Here is an 18,154-nt window from a genome sequence, read left to right on the forward strand (position 1 = left end):
CACACACACACACACACACACACACACACACACACACACACACACACACACACACACACACACACACACACTCATTCAGTTTCACATATTTATTTATTTATTTATTTATTTTTAATTTATTAATTTTTTTCATCCAGTGTAAGTGTGAACTGAAAATTGCTTCACCATTTATTTATTTATTTGCGTGTCACTGATTGACTGATTGATTGATTTATATATTTTTTTCAGTGTAAGTGTGAACCGAATGTAATGTTTTTGGATACTACAATACATTATTTAAAATTAAATGAAAATATATTATAGTTTAAATTTATGTTAAATGTAATTAACTGAAGTTAACTAGAGTATTTTTGACCCATTACACCTTTATGAGTAACTTCATAATTCTATTGTCTTTCTATTTATATTGTCTATTGTCTTTAAAATATGATTATAGTCAATTTGTGTTGAAAATGTATAATTAAGTGCTCAGAACACAATAAAAGGAAATCAAGTAAAACTTTTAATCTGACATTATTATAAAGTGCACCATTTAAAAGTGTACTTAACTGTGTTTAAAAACAACAACATCATGAAAGTGTATTCTATTTAAGTAGACTTGAGTGGCCTTTCATTTGATTAGTATTATATTATCTGCAAGTACAGGTTTTTTTTTTTTTTTTACGTACACTAATATTTTAAGTACACCACAAGCACATTCAGCACAATTAAGCGCACGTCTTAGTCACAAGCGATTAAGCTGTTTTGGGTTTCAGGAGACTTGAATTCATTCAGAGTACTTTAATGGCATTGTCGTAGTGCTCTTTTGTCCTCTTTGTCGTCTCACAGCCGTGGTCACTATATGAACTGTGATTGTATGGAAAAGAGTAGCATGGACATTCTTCAAAACATCTCATTTTGTGTTCCACAGGACATAACAAGGAATAAATGATGCTTATCAACAAATCCTTTAAAATCTGCATCTGATGTGTCAGACATAAACATTCATAAACACATTAAGAGTATATGCTACTGAGAGCAATGACTCAAAAAGCAGGATTCTGAATTGTGCAACTCACTGGTGAAGCAATTATAAAGCCAAACCTGATAAAAGAGACATCAGACACCAGATAAGAAAGACAATCAGTGTTTAAGCGAGACCTCCTCCTCTTCAGAGAGGAAATGCAGGTCTGTTATTGGCAAACGTCCAGCATCAGTGCAGCCAAAGAGCCAAAGATCAAACACACAGCGCGAGCGAGGCTTACACACACATCTATCTCCAGAACAAAACTAAATCTGACCAAATCTCCCCTGTGGGTGAAAAAATGTTCAATATGATTAATAGACAAAGTAAATAATGCTGTTTTAGTTGGGTTTAGAGGTAATTATATTAAACACGACGTCTATGGTGTGTTTGTACAGAGAGCTGAGCAAACGTGTGTGTGTGTGTGTGTGTGTGTGTGTGTGTGGGGTGTAAAACAAGTAAATATGCCTGTGAGTGTATGTGACTGTGAGGGTATATTTGGTATATTTCCTGTGTGCTATAATAAGACCATATGTATGTGTGTGTGTGTGTGTGTGTGTGTGTGTGTGTGTGTAATAAAGGACACAGGGAACACACTCTCTGTTTGTTTAACGAGCACAGTATGTTCACACTGTGTGCCAACTTTATTTGCTCATCCTCTCTCTCTCCCCTACACACACACGCACGCACGCACGCACACACACACACACACATAATCTCTCCTCCTCAAATGCTCCACAAGGTTTTTGGACACAAGTCACACTTAAAAATATCACAATGTCATTGCATTAGATAATATCAAAGCAAGTATGAGCGGCAGACAAATGCTGCATGCATTTTTTCTTTGAATTAACTGTACATGCTGTGCTAATTAATGTTTTTGTAAATACTATATACTTTATATACATCCACTGGAGAAATATATATATATATATGGATTTTTGGGTTACGCTTTATTTTAAGGCAAGTTTGTTACAGTGTTATTACACATAAGTACTTAGTAATATTAATAATTAACTACATATAGGTTAAGTTTAGGATTAGTTGCTTGTAATTATGCATAATTTACTGCTAAGTAAATACATATATATATATATAACATTATTATGTCATGTTATGACTGTATGTTCTTAGAAGTCTCTTATTCTCATCAAGGCTGCATTTATTTGACCAAAAATACAGTAAAACAATTATGAAATAATTACAACTTAAAAGAACTGTTTTCTTAAAAAAAAAAATAATAATAATCTATTGTAAAATGTAAGTGATAAGTTATAAAATGTGATAAAATGTCATTTGGTGAACATTTCTTATCATCAAAGTTGAAAGCAGTTGTGCTGCTTAATATTTTCGTAGAAACTATGATTTCTTTTTTCAGGATTTCAAGATTATTTGATGAATAGAAAGTTCCAAAGAACAGCATTTATTTGAAACATAATTACTATGTAACAATGTAAAATCCATGACTTTCACTTTTGATCAATCTAATGCATTCTTGCTTTCCTTCATAAACAAAAATATATTCATATTCATTTGAGTCACTTTTATCCAAAATAGTATTCAATTATAGATAATAAAAGAGACCAGAAGTATTAATGCTACTCTAAGTATTTTTTCAATATATTTATGTCTTTCTTACAGCAATCTAATACTGGCGCTCTGCTATAATTAAATCCAGCATCCAGTGTGGGTATTTTTACATAAATCTCTATTATAGGCACCATATTATTTTTCTCAATGGTCAAGCGGATGAGGAGTGTGTTTTATATAGTCGCTGTAATCTTATCCCAGGATATGTGCGACTGTGTGTTCAGATTATCACACAGCTAATCAAACAAACGGCCATCAGACTTCATTCAGACTGAGAGAGACTGATGGAACAATGAGAGTGTTGAAGCGCTAAAACTATCTTTAATCCACAGAACGTTCTGCCTGTAGATGAGGCATCACACACACACACACACACTCACGCACGCACGCACGCACGCACTCACTCACTCACTCACTCACTTCACATACTCACTCACTCACATACTCACTCACTCGCATACACACTCACTCATGCACTCACTCACTCACTCACTCACTCACTCACTCCCATACACACTCACTCACTCACTCACTCACTCACACACACACACTTAAGACAGAGACTGCACGTAAACTCAGAGGAAGATGTTATTGCTCAGAGGATTTAATTGAGATTTCAGTTGAGTTCATTTAGGTATCAATTTTTCTTGGATTCTTTTCCGAATTAGAAAAAAATCTCAAAAAATTATGAGAAAAAAAAAATGCTAAGTGGTTGCTAAGGTGTTCTGGGTGGTTACTAGGTGGTTACTTCCTTGCCAAAGTTAAAGTGGCAAGCAGGGTTATTTTAGTTATACCTGAAAGTACAATGAAATTCATAAAAAAAACATTACTTGAAATAAAGTAAATTTCAACTGACATTAAAACATTTCAAAAATATAAATAAACAAATTTTAAAAAGTAAAAGAAAAACACTAAAATTACAATTAAAACATTACTAGTTTCATTTAATAAATTACAGTTTAAATAAAAAATAAAAATAAACTTATTTTATTGCATCAACTAAAAGCTCCCAATTTTCAATTAGTTGATCAACTAAAATAACTAAAACTGAAATACAACTTAAACTACATAGACATACTATAAAAAAGACTAAAAATTAAGAATAAAATACTTTAATTTAAATCAAATAAAATACTTAAAAAACTTAAACTTAAAACTAAAATAAAAAAATAAAATAAATAAACTTTACTAACTTTAACCTATTTTATCTCATAATTTAAATGACAATTTCTCATTTGCACTTATTTGACACTAAAATAACAAACTAAAATTGAAATTAAATTGAATAAAAATTACAGACATAAAAAACAAGAACTAATAAAACTGACAAAAGCACACGCAAATTAATAAAACTTTAACTGCAATTCAAATGAAAACTGAAAATATATAAATAAACCCCAATTCAAAATATGAATAAAAACTATGATAGTATATCAATTAATAAGACTGGTGGCAGGTTTCTTTCTTTCTCTCTCAGCCAGGTAAAAAAATGTAAGTCTAATCGCTTAGAGAAATAACAGCGTACATCAAAAGAAGTATGAAAACTCAAAACGTGTGTTTAATACTTCAAATCTCAAAGCCTCCCAGCGTGAGCAACAGAAACATCATGAAATGACATTATGATCACTGACACTCGTATTCAAACAGAAACGAGCGAACGCTTTAATGATCTTTGATGGCTGTTGAGGGGATAATAACAGAACTGAGGTTGACAGAGAGACTTTGGTTTATTTGTCCTATTTAGGACGCCTGATTTGGACAGAAAGTGATGAGCGCAGTGGAAATGATGCATGTGTGAGCCGTCAAAAGCCTTTCCTTCCTCTGTTTGACATTTTCAAGTGGGCGGCACTTGAGGTTATGAGACACAGCATGGAATAAAACACACCCAACACACACACACACACACACACACACTTTCAGTGTGTCTGCTGCATTAAACAATTACTAGATTACGGAGACAAACATCACTTCTGTCACTCATTCTGGCCTCCAACTCTAAATATTAATGTCTTACCTGCTTCCTAATTATTATACATTAAAACAATACATTAAAAATGCAATTTATACATACAGTATTCATACATGAACACACATGTTTTTAATTTCTCAGTTAAAATTAATTTTTGTTTAGTAATGAAAAATGCAAATACAGTATTCATACATGAACACACATGTTTTTAATTTCTCAGTTAAAATTAATTTTTGTTTTTTGTTGACCCTCATAACTGTAGTAATTAATGTAGTGCTGCTAGAGAGTTATTCCAAAATTATTTATTCCTTTAGTCACAATGCCTTTAATTTTCATGCTTTAGTGTGAGTCATTTGTTCAGAGTTTGTAGTTTTCATACAAGTGATAAAGATATTGTGAAAGATACGATGGAATTTATAAGATCTTTTAAACATTTTCCCCTAGTTTTTATAATTACATAATGAGACCATTTTTAAATTCATTTTCATATTCTCTGAAATCTTAAAAAGCTATTTTTCTTATATTTGTAAATGTAGTTTTTTATGATTTTTTTCAGAATGCATTTGGACCATTTCTGAGTCTTTAATGAAAAAAAAAATAAATATGTTTAAAACTCAAAAGCATCAATTTCTCAGCCCCCACTAGCTACCGAATACTATGAGAGATTTTTAAAATTATTATTATTATTCATTGATATATAGAAACCATAGATTGCTGGTCAAGCATCCATGATATTATACAACAATCGAAAGTCACATGGGAAATGCAGTTGGATGGAAATACCTGACTCACACAGATTAATGTTTCTGATAGTTGCTCGAAATCGTCCAGTTTCACCAACTAAATTACAAAACAGCATTTTTCTGGGCAGCACTACAAATTTATTTCAATGAATACATATAATAAACCCTAAACAAACATGTAACTTAATTTCATATTTTTATGTGTGCTGCTGAAGAAATAAAACATAACACATAATAAACAAACCTCCATTGATATAGTTCCAGTCAATCAAAACCTATAGGGCCGACAAAAAAAACAAGCCTGCAGTTACATATTTTGTCAGTGACTATTGTTGACGTTATTTTGAGGTGCATATTTGTACTTTTTGCAGTGGGAACGTAAGACGTTTATTGCATGAGTTGGTCTTTGTCTTTCAGAGAGCTTGCAATAGGCTACATGTACTGAAGAATTACATTAAAACTATTAATATCAGTGCACATATAATGGCGTTGAAGACTAGCCAAGAAAACATTAGCACTCTTGTAAATATGGTTTCATGTATTTAAATACATTTGTTTTGTTTTCAGCCCAAACCCCCACCCAGTCCGCCTTTCTATACTCACAAACGTTGACCTGCAATGCACTGCACGGTACACTGACACAGTTATGTAAAAAGTCGTGCTACCACCGACAAAATTCGTTTTATTAACTTCTTAGTTGACATACAGGTTGTAACAAGGAAAAACCGCATATATTCTTGTATTTATAATGTAGTATAATCATTACAACTCTATGAAAATATAGGAATACTATACAAAACGGAACGATAAGAAAATTTCGGCGCGTGCGCGGTATGCGACAGGTTATGCAACATTTTTTACCAACAGTGAAAAAATGAGGAGTTCTAATGTCACAAACCAGCAAGAGCACGCTTGATTCCCGATCCAGGTCTTTGGTGATATCAGTGTTGTCCCGGCTTACTTTTGTCACAGCGAGGCACGTATGAATCCTGACATACTGTACAATACTTCACCGGTCCTTATTACTGATCACTGAAAGCAGTGTCTCACGGTCTGACCTCAATTTTGGCTCCTCCCCTCTACTTCAGGCTGCAGTACTAGGGTTCCCATGGAAAACACTACCTAGTGACGTCAATCCGCATTTTTAATAATAATAATAATAATAATTATTATTATTATTATTATTATTATTATTATTATTGCTATAATAATAATAATAATAATAATAATAACTATTATTATTATTATTATTATTATTACTATAATAATAATAATAATTATTATTATTATTATTATTATTATTATTATTATTATTGCTTTAAATAAATACATTTTTATTAATAACCATTTTTGAAAATAACTACGATTGTAAATTTTTTTACTCAATATTTTCACCACATTTATTTACTTATTTTACACATTTGTTACTAAGTTAATTGCATTTAGGAATTAATTAATGTATTATTTATTGATTCATTCATTCATTCATTTCAATTATGAAATAATGAATAAAAAATACAAACAAACACATTTTTGAAAATAAAGAAATAACGAAAAATAAAATGGGTTACTACTTTTTAGGTCAGTTACACCACATGTATTTATTTAGCTGCTTATTAATAAAAAAAAAGGGCTGTGAAACAAAAGTCATGTGGTGAGACCAATTTATTGTGGTACAACAAACTTACAGAACCATTTTGAAACTAATGACTATGATGTGTCATTACCTTTTAATTGATGGTTAAGCCACAAGACTTAAAAAAAATAATTTCTATTACTTTTTTAAGCAATGAGGGGCAATAAAATTGTGGGAAATTTTTAAAAACACCTTAGCAACACCCTGGAAACCATCCTAAACACCCCACAGCATCGGAAAGCACAGTATTTCTTAAGAAAATGCAAAAATCTAGTTATGTTTGTGGGGCAAGAGGAAAAACCAGCGTGGACAGTATTGATTACGTACGCCAGTGTGTGTGTGCGCGCATGAGTGTGTGTGTGTGTGTGTGTGTGTGCGCGCGTGCGAGTGTTTGTGTGTGTGTGTGTGTGTGTGTGTGTGTGTGTGCATGTGTGCATGTGTGTGAGTGAGTGTGTGTGTGTGTGCATGTGTGTGTGTGTGTGAGGTTAATACAGCACTGCATTCTGATTGATGTGGAAGTGCTTCCTCTATGCAGATAAGCACAGAGCAGAATCCTCATATTAATGTGAAATTATTCTAATTGCTGCAGAGCCCATGATGTTCCTCCCTCCACAGCCATCACTCTCTCCACACACACACACACACAAATCATTTCTCCAACCGGCGTTTCCACTGCATCCATTTTGTCCGTCTCTCAGGTGACACTGACAGACCGGAGAGGAGCAGCAGGGCATTGTGGGATTGTGGAGGATGAAGGTTTCAGTGGCTCTGTGGACTAAACAACACATCCTCTACTTTCAACACGAGGGTTTCACGCCTCAAAGTCAACATAAAATCCAAACCACTCTTAAAATTCCATGGAATGCCCAGAATGCACTGCACAGAAGACGGAATTGAGAAAAATGCTGACTATAAATATACTCTTGTTTCTTTAAATACTGCAAAGCATCACTAAAACCAGTTCAGTCGAATTCAAAATGGACCATTTTTTCCCTCAGTATTTGTGTTGCTAACGTCAAACTCTTGTGACTCTCATGTGATGAACACTATTTATTGAGTTCGCTGGATTAGTATGCTGCCTACTGAGATAACAGACAGCACAAGCTTTAGGAGCAGAGCTAGTGTGCCTGATCATGATGACTAGCATACATGTGAATTTCAGGCGGAGCGTCATTTAGCTGCCGCGTGTGATCTGTGGTGCATTATGGGAGTGACCCTCGCTCCTCATAACAGCTCTGCATTCACACCAGCTCCTCCAGCGCCTCTGACGGGACCATTCTGGGTTTATTAAAGCAAGCGGCACTCATTGTGTGGACAGACTTTGGCGGATTTTTCACATTAATGCATCAGAATACATTCAGAGAATTTGGACATTTGATCAACTATTTAACAATTCCAATTATATTCCAATATATTCATATCCGAAATATGACATTTCAGTCTGTGAACGTAAAACCTGGTGTATTTTCCCCAACATTAATATCAACATAAACTTCTGTGTCATTTGTGATTTCAAAGTGTTTTTGAAAACGATTATGAACAGTACCAAAATCAATTATAAATCAAATACACCAGATAAACCAAATTTGATCATAATCAGATTTCTTGATTAATTACACTGATTTAATAATAATCTACATAAAAAAAATCAGTATCCTGAGAAATATCAGTATTTCATAATTATAATAATAATTATTATTATTGTCATTGTTGTTATATAGTTGATATGCAATTATAGTTTATGTTAATATTTTTAACTAGATTTTATTTTTATTTGCTGTATTCATTTTAATTTTAGTTTAAGTATGTTAATTTGCGGTTTTGTCATATTTCATGATTTTTTGCAAATAATTTGTACATAGTTTAAGTCTACATAGTTTACGTTTTAGTTTATTTTAATTTAATTTTTTTATTTAATTTTATTTTAATTTAACTAAAACTTTTCTATATTTTATTTTATTTCAGTTAATATTTTGTTATATTTTATTATATTACTTATTCTATTTCGAGTAATAGTATTTATTTAATTTAATTTAATTTAATTTAATTTAATTTAATGGCTTTGGTTTTAGGTTTAGTTAACGATAATAACCCCATCAAATATTTATGCATTTAAAGACAATAAAGATTTACAATAAAAAAATTATGTTCTGCATTTCCTAAAATGTCAGATAATTACTTTGATAAGCTAAATTTGTCACTGACCTAAATTGATGTTAATCGATCAAATATGTTCATCACATTCTTTTGCCGTTTTCTTCATAATTTACAGTATGCACATATTACATACACAAAAATGCATTAATTAATGAAAAACATTAAATCTTACAATTAGATTTATGATTAATTAGTCAGATTAGATTTATTTATTGTTAATTTTTTTTTGAAAGAAAGGGGCGTTCAAAAAAGTAAAAACAAAAAACCTGCAAGATATTTACCCTACAAAAAAAAATACATAAATAAAAATAATATGTAGATTATTAGCTCTAACAAAAATCAGGCAGATTACCAAACACAGACTGCACATGTGACACAACAGGCGGCGTATTCGTCAGCAAACGTGTGTTCAGAAACCTGCTCTAATGGCCAAGCAGCCCCTGCCTCAGCCTGTTATTCCCTTATTTATTTATTTATTTATGATAGTTAGTTCCCGCAGAGCTCGCAAAATTAATGTCAGCCGGCAGAAAATAGACATGGAAAGCTAAAATTCAGCACTTTCTGCCCACAGAAGTTATTTGTCAAGCTAACAAGGAGGCGCCCCGTTCCTGCGCCACGGCCCTGGGAAAATATATGCCATCGAATCTGCAGCTCTGGGTACAGCGAGGAAGAGAAGAATAAAAGCGAGGGATGGGTGGAGAGATGGAGAGAGGGTTATGGGTTAACCTGTCCATAGACGGATGAACTGACCAGAGAACAGACGGCCCGCTGAAGAGACCGTAAAACACGCTATACGACCCCACAAACAATACAGTTATATACTGTAAACACCTCTAAACAGTCACTCGTTCATTATATAAATAGGTTATCAGTTACAGATCTTGGTTAAATGAAGACTTATGCCTAGTTCTTGGACATTTAATATTTGTATTTATGTTCCATACGTTTTTGGAAACCTTTTTATTAACCTGAATACAAGTTTTTATTTAATGACTTTAAATATGTCATGTGGTATAACCAAGTAAAAAGTAGTTTCTTCACACCTTGGATTCATAAAAGTGAAATATATATATATATATATATATATATATATATTTATAATTAGTGCTGTCAAGAGATTAATCGCATCCAAAATAAACATTTTTGTTTACATAATATTACACGTGTGTACTGTGTATATTTATTATGTACATATAAATACACACACATACAGTATATCTTTTGAAAATATTTTGATGTATTTACATGTATATCTTTATATTCATATAATCTATATTATATATAAATATATTTAATATATAAACAAAATTTTTCTTAAATGTATATTTCCATGTGTGTGTATTTATATATACATAATAAATATATACAGTATACAAACATATATTATGTAAACAAAAATGTTTATTTCTGATGCGATTAATCGCGATTAATCATTTGACGGCACTAATATATTACATTTTCATTGGGCTATTCCATTTGACAGCCTGAACTAAGTTTGCTGTGTCATAAAAACGTCAAATTAACTGATATTTTTAGAGACTTCTTGACCTCGACACACTGACTCTGAATGTAATTTTGTGTTTTTCTTGCCACATGACAACAAAATGGCTTTCTGTATGTTGGTTATTCCACACTGATTGAATAAAATGTTAAAGCAAAGAAATAGATTTTTTTTTTTTTAATAAATCATGTCGTGAAAAATTCTTACAAATGAAAAATTAATGATTAAATCTAAATAATCAAACATAAAATTAAATACAAATCAAAATTTCTTTTAATTCCTGTTTTTTTTTGTTACTTTAAGCCCTTACAAAAACAAAACAACAAAATTTTAATACAAGAACAATTTGAAGATTCTCAAAGAATATAGACAGACAGACAGACAGACAGATAGATAGATAGATAGATAGACACACAGACAGATAGAGAGATAGAATAGATAGATAGATAGATAGATAGATAGATAGATAGATAGATAGATAGATAGATAGATAGATACCACATCACTGACCCTAAAGCACTGGCCCTAAAGCAAGTCTCTCTCTATTTCTATTCAACTCTGTGGATTACTACAAGGTTTATTAAAACCCTACAGAGAGAATGTCAGAGGAAAGGCCAAGGGCGGGGGAAAAAAAATCTGAAAATGCGTGTGGCGGTTGAAGGAGAGAGAACTTCTTCTATTATTGGTTTCTGTCAGACTTGTCCTGGTGTTTACTGAAGGCAGTGAGAGCACGCGGCGGGATGGTTTTCCAGGCCTGAAGCGAGCCGTAGGTCGGCACAGAAAACTCTCTCCTTGAGTCTGGCTGTATTTTTAACCACACGGGCTAAGCGGGTCTCTTCAGGAGGTGCTGCTAAATATAACTCATATCCTTACTGGCTTTGGTTACATTCAACATACGAACACACACACACACACACACACACACACACGGTACAGGGATAGAGAACGAATTTGAGCACATGCTCATAATAAATCATTTCAACAACAAGTAACAAAAACAAAATCTTGTTTCACAATCGCTAATGCAACAACAACAACAACAACATCAGCTGACGTCACAAAATAAGACAAATGTGACATGTACTTCCTGTGCCTTGACTGTGACCTCACCTTTGAGTTTCATTACACCGGAAATGTGTGGTTAAATGCTGGCTAATCAGCGCAGAACATCGATACCGTCCTATCAGATTCACCCTCGGCTAACTAGAACACACACACACACACACACACACACACACACTTACACACTTACACACACACACACACACTTAAGGCTGTATTAGTCTTATAGACGCCAGACAATGATGTTCGAAGTAAACTTACTATAACTTAACCTAACTAACCTTCACAAATAAAACAAACAAAAAAAACATTTTCATTAGTAGATTTAAAGCAAAACACAACTTGGCAGGTTTTATTTTATTATGGAGGATATTTTTTGGTAGCCGGCCACTGTTGCAACACACTGAACAAACTCTCCATCACTGCAAGCAGATGTTACACTGTGACCGTCGACAAACTTGCCTCATGAAACTTCCAGCCATTCGGTAATTATAACAAGCCTGCTAGTCATTGGTTAGCAATTCGACTGGTAGTTAGTCACTAATTCCACAGACAAGTTTATGCAATCACTCTACAATATAAATGCTATAAATACACTATATATGAGAATATGAATCAAACGTTATGCCTAGGGTTTTGTTGGTTATAATACAAATGAGAATGTACGATTTATAATCAAACATGGAAATATTCATTCTATTTGAATTGATAATTAATTAAATAAAACCAAACAATTAAGATAAAAAAAATTGTATATAACTATAAAAACATAAATATTATACATATTTATGTATTATGTACAATAATTTAATTTTCAAACAAGTTTCTAAATGTTAATAAAATGCATTTTAGTTAATTTTAAATAATGCTATGCTCAGTTTCTTAACCGCAGAAAATCTTGTAATCTAAAAAACAATCCGGTTTTTTTTTTTGCATACAGGAAAAAAAAAATCCACTGTGATTAAATATTTATAAATAAGGATTATAATAATTTTCATCTGCACAGAATAAAGAAATCTTCGCTCTTACCTCAGACTGCAGGGGCAAAGGGCAGGGGTCAGAGGTCATATCACAGGTGTAGAAACTTTCGTGATGTCCTTTCACGATGAACAAGATGTGCAAAAGACAGAAAGATAAAAACGGATTAATATGATACCATAAAATAATCATAATTCTTTCTGCTATTTTTCAGATGCAATTAAAACAAAATGTACTTTCTTATCTGAAACAAAATAATAAAAAAATGGAGATATAGAAGTGTGTGTGTGTGTGTGTGTAGCTAGTGACCTCTCACCTCAGCACAACACACATTACAGCACGGTCTATTAGAGTAAAATATCTCCAAAAAGCAAACGCTAACAGATAGCCAGTACAATCTCTACCTCAGGACAACGTTTAAATGCAGCGATAACAGCTTTAAAAGAAATAGCTCACCCAAAACCTGCCGCGTTCATGATACACGTGATAACTTCCTCGTTGATGTGCAGCTGAAGCGCAATCGATACAATAGAAGAAACTGAACGCACTTCGTCGAAGGTTGCTCATCGTCAAACGCGCGCATTTGAAATGCTTTGGAAACACTTCTCTTGTGTGGAAAATACAACGTTAGATCTCCTTTTGTGTTAAGTACGGCGTTGATTAATATCAATATTCATCTGTGTGTTTTTTTTTTTCAATCCAGGCTCACTGGAAACACATGACTGCGATGACATTAATACAAAATGATTACGTTCCTTCTCGCAAGTTTCTTTCAAATCGCAATGTCCAGTAAGTGGCGCTAAAAAAAGCGTTCAGTATTGTCCAAATGAACGTGAATGTGGAAATGTTTTGTCACGCTGGTTGTTCAGTTTGGAAATGATATATCCGGTGAGTGGCACTGAAAGATGCATGCTTTGTCGCTTTTGAAAAGAACGTACACCTCATGTACTAAACCTTGGCAATAGTAGTAACAAAACCTACGCAACCATACAGTTTTAGCTTACTTTTACAAATCTGTGAGCTCTTTTATCGAGTGTCATGACTCAAGTGCAATGCTGTACCAGGTGAGCTACCGAGCAAGTTTACTACATCTAAAATGCCATATATAGTTCTGTGAAGCAAACATTATAATGCATTAATTTATTTACAAATCACCTACTATGATAATACTCTGAGGTAATAAAATAGAAAGACACAGTGTGAAAGTAAGTACTTATTAATCAATACTCTGCCCCTGTAATCATAATTTATGTCAAAAAGAAGAAAAGTTGTTGGTGTTTTACTGCAGCTGGTGTTAATTTTTTGTTAATTGTATGTATTGGTGCATTTTTGGAGTTTAGCAAAACACTGTAAAAACAAATTAACTTAAAAAAGGTAGATGTGTTTGTGCTGCCTTAAAATGTAAATATCATATATCTAAGTTGCCACTTGTACAACTCAAGTTGCCTAAATGTAAAATTGTAAGGCGGTGCGAACACTTTTTTTTCCTAGTAAGCCTATGTTGCAATTTTTATGAACTATATCTTTTATATTTTTTAAATGTGTCTGAGATGAAGTCACCATCCACTCCTGTTGTATGGGAACCAGCAGCCTGGCTATTGTGCTTAAGTGCTCTTTTAATGTTTGATTGGAAAAGAAAAATCATCAACAAATCAAAAGAGAGAGACTACACGAGCAACATGAAGGTGAATAAGCATAACTGAGAAAAGTTTCACTTTTGAGTGTGCTTTCCCTTTAAGGTAAAGATAACAGTCCTTCAGTAGCAGCGTAACTGCGGTAGCGTGGTGTGGTAATGCGAAACGAGACTTTGTGAAGGCGTTTTATTGATACGAGTGGCACAGAGCAGCTCAAGGACTTGCTTTTGTTTTCTTATTCACCTCACTGCTGTGCTCTCTGCCACAGGACATGTCATCACTCGCCGGGGTCACGGCCCGCCACCGACTCCACGATGAAAAAAAGGAAAGGGGTTAGAGATGAAGACGAGAAAAGAAAGACTTGGGAAGTGGTGCTCTGTAGGTCACCTTGCCTTGGCTGAGAGATCAACGTCGCTTTGACTCGCTGGTTAAAGAGAGAGAGAGCGAGAGACTGCAGCCCAGACACCTTGCCAGTAAATCACCTTGCCAGCTTCATTGAGATGCAGGTATAACACAAGATGGGCACAAGGCCAAAGCCTACAATACCCCCCAACACACATATACACTCGTCTACGGGCTCTTCCTTAAACTCGAACATACTTTAGCAATTAAAGGGATAGTTCAGGAAGACATTACAATTCTGTCATGATTTTCAAAGAAAGCTATTTAGCTTTATAAGACGTGGGAAATAGTGCACAAAACATATGGGCTGTTTGAATCAGCATCTGTTAGATAATTACGGGTGTGAGTTAAAGGGAGAATTCATAAAAATGTGGGAGAAAATATAATACAGTAAGCTATATTATTAAATAAGTTAATATATAAATAAAATGTTAAAAATTATTAGAAAATAATAATGATAATGTATGTCAATGACTGAAATGTATAAGAAACAATAAGACAAATTAGAGCTAATTAATCAGCATATGTAGATCATTATGGGTGTGAATTGAAAGGATAGCTCATCAAAAATGTGGGAAAAAATATAATAAACTATACAAATAATTAAATGAGTGAATAAATAAATAAATATGGGTGTGAGTACAAGGGATAGTTCATGAAAAATATAAATAAAAATAAATATCTATATATGCATACACATTACACACACACAAACACACATATGTATGTGTGTGTGAAACTACATTTTAGTAATGAAATAAGTAAATACATAAACGAAAAAGAAATAAGATAATTATGGGTGTGAGTAAAAGGGATAGTTCATCAAAAATGTGGAAATAAATTCAATAAACTATGCAATTAAATAAATAAGTAGATAAATGAAACTGAAAAATAATGGAACTGTGCTGTATGTATAAATGGCTGAAATGTCATGATTTGAATTATAATTTCCTTTTTTTTTTTACCTCGCAACAATAAGATCAATGCGTATGACCAATATTATTACAAAAAAACACTATACTATTATTATTATTATTATTATGTGTAATAACCTAATCAGGATTGCCTACAATAAGTGATTTTGATACTTTTATGCAGCATTATAGAAGCTTGACAGACGCAGTCACCATCCACTTTCATTGTACGTAAAAGAGCAGCTTGAGCCTTCTACTAAATCTTTCCTTTTCAAATTTCCTTTTGTGTTTCACAATAAATACATAAAAAGCAAATGGCATGAGGGTGAGTAGATTACAGGTGTATTATTCATTTATTTTATTACGAGTTTTGTTATATTTTCCCCCGTTTCTGAAGAACTGTCCCTTTAACTCACACCCATGATGATCGAACGCATGGCTGATTTTCAAAAACAAACACTCCAGCATCACGCGTGGCGTCTCTTTCGCTCTCTCTGAAAGTACAAGGAAAGCTTCAGAGCTCAGGCAATCAACACAAACACATCCATTGGAGGGAAAGTTAAATTATTATCTTTTCAAATAGCTGCTCTATAACTCAGGTTTACAGAGGCAGAGCGGGGTCGGGGGGATGATGGACGCACATGGCAGGGACATAAACTCCCTCCTTTAAATCACTCTAAATGGAAATGTTTAGCGTGGAGAGATGCAGATGAGCTCGGATGCAACACCGCCGAGCTTGTTTTTGTGCTTCAGAATGAAAAACGCCTGCAATGCTTTGACACCAAAGACCAGAGAAAGTGTTACTAGAAACATTTATCTATACATTTATTATATGTTGGATAAGACATGGCCTTGATTAAAAAATATATATATATAGTTATAATTTTAGTTGCGATAACTATAATTACTTTATTCCAAATTTGTTTCCCAGAATGCATTTGCTCAAATGTGACCATGCACCACAAAACTAGTCATAAGGGTCAATTTTTCTAAATAAATAAGCTTTCCATTGATGTATGGTTTGTTAGGATAGGATAATATTTGGCCGAGATACAACTATTTGAAAATCTGGAATCTGAGGGTGCAAAAAAATCTAAATATTGAGAAAATCGCCTTTAAAATTGTCCAAATGAAGTTCTTAGCAATGCATATTACTAATCAGAAATTAAGTTTTAATACATTTATAGTAGGAAATTTACTAAATATCTTTATGGAACATGATCTTTACTTAATATCCTAATGATTTTTGGCATAAAAGAAAAATCTATAATTTTGACCCATACAATGTATTGTTGGCTATTGCTACAAATATACCCCAGCGACTTAAGACTACTTTTGTGCTCCAGGGTCACATATTATTGCGTGAACACAGTCGACTCGAGGTTGGCAGTGGCATATTTCTCTGCGTTCGGCGAGGCCTTGCCGTCACGACAATCATTTTTAATCGACGCAGTGAGAAAATCACTCAGAGTGCTTCAAACAAAAACAAAAAAAACCCTGCCAAGCTATACATCGACTCCCAGCAGAAACAATGTCTGATATGATTAAAGATATTACCCTGTAACGCTGCTGTATGTAAATGATTGAAATGTCAATATGCATGAGTTGAACTGTGATTTGCTATTGTTGACCTCGGATGCAAAAAGTCCAATATTGTGACAGAAGACAACTATATTATCTGTAATAACCTAATCAGGATCGCCCGCAACCAATGATTAGGGCACATATGGTGTCAATATCCCGCTGCTGATTAAATTAAGTGCAATCACAGAGTGTGTGCGGATTGGTGTGAAAGCATTGGCCTGTGTGTGTGTTTTGGCGATTTGTGCTAGATGCATGTCGGTTATGGAGCCGAGGTGTGAAAATATACAAGGTGTGTGTAATGAAATCCACTGACTTCATTCACAAGCTGAAATGAAATGTTTGCTTCGTCTATGCTAATGCAGTCCGTCATCAGAAGCTGCTAAACAGGATGTGTTTCGGTGCATCATAATATTTGGGAATACTGGTTTGAGTTAGGAAAAGCAAGATTACATGAACGTTTTAAATAGTTGGATCGGTGTGAATGTAGCTGGGATTAGCATTTAGTCTGATTTACAGCAATAAATCCATGTGATTTAAAAGCAAACGTACTGAAATGATATTCACACTTTAAAGCTTCAAACTATGTTGTAGTTTTCTAAAGCAGACACCAAAAGTGTCATATTCTGCTAAGCGAATTAATGAATGAATGCATAAACAAAACACATATATATGTGTTATATAAATATGTGTATGTGTATAAATCAAATAGAAAAAAGGAGACATACTGAATTGATATTCCCCCCCCCAAAATTTTATTAATAAATTAATTATATAAACAATGAAAGAATAACAAAAAAAATAATAATAATATTTTCTGGCTAAAAAGCTGGAACTATATATATATATAACATACTGAAACATACTGAACATACTGAACTGATATTGCACACTTTAAGTTTTTAAACTATGTTGTAGTTTTATAAAGCAGATACCAAAAGTATCATATTCTACACAAGCAAAAAAACCAATAATAATAATAAT

At 33.2% G+C, this 18,154-nt stretch overlaps 1 protein-coding gene across 5 annotated transcripts in view; it reads right to left on the reverse strand.

Moving 5' to 3' along the window:
* Nucleotides 1-18,154, reverse strand: part of LOC107669552 (transcription factor Maf-like) — an 84,270-nt gene that overhangs the window by 60,606 nt on the left and 5,510 nt on the right. For all 5 annotated transcript variants that reach the window (XR_001632007.1, XR_001632006.1, XM_016461834.1 and 2 more), the window contains exon 2: nt 12,691-12,758. Coding sequence is in view for 3 of the 5 variants with exons in the window: in XM_016461834.1 (XP_016317320.1) it covers nt 12,731-12,758 (28 nt within the window). In the remaining 2 variants the exon portion in view is untranslated. The remainder of the gene's footprint in view (nt 1-12,690; nt 12,759-18,154) is intronic.

This window comes from Sinocyclocheilus anshuiensis, unplaced genomic scaffold (assembly GCF_001515605.1).
Source record: "Sinocyclocheilus anshuiensis isolate Anshui unplaced genomic scaffold, SAMN03320099.WGS_v1.1 scaffold580, whole genome shotgun sequence".
NCBI classification, from domain to species: domain Eukaryota; kingdom Metazoa; phylum Chordata; class Actinopteri; order Cypriniformes; family Cyprinidae; genus Sinocyclocheilus; species Sinocyclocheilus anshuiensis.